The 2,283-nt window shown below is 48.6% G+C and overlaps 1 protein-coding gene across 1 annotated transcript; it reads left to right on the top strand.

Moving 5' to 3' along the window:
- The first annotated feature begins 343 nt into the window (after nt 1–343).
- On the top strand, nt 344–1,265 carry TMEM174 (transmembrane protein 174). The gene is made up of 2 exons (XM_065875389.1): nt 344–969; nt 1,160–1,265. Exons 1-2 carry the CDS (start codon nt 344–346, stop codon nt 1,263–1,265), a joined length of 732 nt encoding a protein of 243 aa, XP_065731461.1.
- Nucleotides 1,266–2,283: the final 1,018 nt, after the last annotated feature.

Consider the following 2,283-nt stretch of genomic DNA (forward strand, 5'->3'; position numbering starts at 1 on the left):
AACAGAGCCTTGATGCAGTGCCTAACACATCTAAAAAAGTACCGCCTGGCACATAAGATGGGCTCAGTAAAAACTTTCTGAATGAGTGAATGAATGGGAAGAGAGAGAGCTTGTCATTGAATTGCAAATCAGAGGTCTCCAATTGTTGACAATATATGGAGAAAGATTCAGGCTTCATTTCTCAGACCTTTATTCTTCTAAACAAAGTTCAGGGCTCTGCATGTTCTACTCTGTTAACCACAGAAGCCCAAAGTTCTTCCATAACTAATCTGAACCTGGGATTCCTTTGCTCTGCTCTCAGGAGCTCTCACAACCTCTTTCCCCTTGAAGCAGTGTAAGGATGATGGAGCAGGGCCGCGGCCGCATGGAAGATTTCCCTCTCAACGTGTTTTCGGTCACTCCTTACACACCCAGTACTGCTGACATCCAGGTGTCGGATGACGACAAGGCGGGGGCCACCTTGCTCTTCTCAGGCATCTTCCTGGGACTGGTGGGGATCACGTTCACCATCATGGGCTGGATCAAACACCAAGGAGCCTCCCACTTTGAATGGACCCAGCTCCTTGGGCCCATCCTGCTGTCAGTGGGGGTGACATTCATCCTGATTGCCATCTGCAAGTTCAAAATGCTCTCTTGCCAATTGTGCAAAGAAAGTGAGGAGAGGCTCCCGGACTCAGAGCAGATGGCAGGAGGACAATCGTTTGTTTTCGCTGGTATCAACCAACCCATCACCTTCCATGGGGCCACCGTGGTGCAGTACATCCCTCCTCCTTATGGCTCTCAAGAGCCCATGGGGATGAACACCACCTACCTGCAGCCAGTGGTGAACCCGTGTGGCCTCATACCATCTGGAGGGATGGTGGCCACCATGCCAAGCCCTCCTCAGTACTACACCATCTACCCTTCAGAGAATGCTGCCTTTGTTGATGACCAGGACTACCTTTCCTCCGTGGACGGTGGAAATGACAGGTAGGATGTGTGCCTTGGCGATGCTCCCCTTCCAGCTGTGGCAGTCACGGTCTATGGCTGTGTTTGGTCTGTAAGGAAGGTGGTGGGAGACTGCAGATCTCCATGTGGCCCGTTGCCAGGATGGTGGCATTGGTTCTGAGAGTGGTGCTGTGGGCTGTAATGCATTTTGTGCTTTCTGCTCCCTTTTCAGGACTGGCCCTGATGCTGAGCAGATAGAAGAGACACAGCTGGGAGATGAGGACTCTGCCTGCTTCTCTCCTCCCCGCTATGAGGAAATATGCTCCCTCCCTCGCTAGAGACTATGCGGCTGGGGGCACAGAGTTTTAGTTTTTTGCTGACAACTGAAGTGTTCTATGCTGTGACCTTCAGAAGTTAGACAACAGAGCAGCCCAGGAAGCCTGACAGATACCATTCGAGGTGGGGAAGGGGGAAATGGGAGGTAGAATCTCTCTGACTGTTAAAAATTAGGCTAGTGTGGGGATATGCATTTCCGATCCAGCTAGAAATCCCCTGGATATGGCTCAGGATCAGGAATTTCACCTGTTTATTCACCACCCACCCCTTTCCCACCGGAACGCACTGGTGTCTTAATTTGAGCTCCAGTAGCCAAGGGAAAACTCACTACTGCTGTGACTTTGGGAGTTTCCACAGTAGTGAGAATGGGGGTAGGGGAAGGAAGCAGGGAATAGAAAACGGGCTCAAATGGAGATTTCCCAGTTCCTGTTCTCACCTGGGGATCTTCATACGTATAAGAACTTGGTTGCCATCTGGCGTCCCTTGAGGACTCTGGCATCTTAAAGGCTGCAAAAATAAATGAATTAAATGGAATAAAATAATGTCTTCTGTTAGAACAGTATTAGATAGTTGGCTAATAAAATAGACAACTGATGGGAACATACTGTGTAGCATAGGGAACTCTACCTAATGCACTGTGATAACCTAAATGGGAGGGAAGTCCAAAAGCGGGGGGATATCTGTATGTGTATGGCTGATTCATTTTGTTGGGCAGTGGAGGCTAACGCAACATTGTAAAGCAACCATACTCCAATAAAAATGAATAAAAATAAATAATAAGACGATTATGTCAATAAATCCTTAAGTTACCACGGAGAGACACATCACAGCGACTCTCAGCTGTCGATGTTCTCTCTAGCAAGGCTAAAGCTTGAGGTGCCCACCCCAGCATGGGATTTGTGCTGGACCCAGTGGCCAACAGAACACGAGCACCTCCCTACACATAGATGAGATCTGTTAAATTAGACAGAATAGAGCTGCTGTGTCAACACCTGGAAAATCATGTCATGGAAACAATCT

This window comes from Phocoena phocoena, chromosome 3, assembly GCF_963924675.1.
Source record: "Phocoena phocoena chromosome 3, mPhoPho1.1, whole genome shotgun sequence".
In the NCBI taxonomy this organism is placed as follows: domain Eukaryota; kingdom Metazoa; phylum Chordata; class Mammalia; order Artiodactyla; family Phocoenidae; genus Phocoena; species Phocoena phocoena.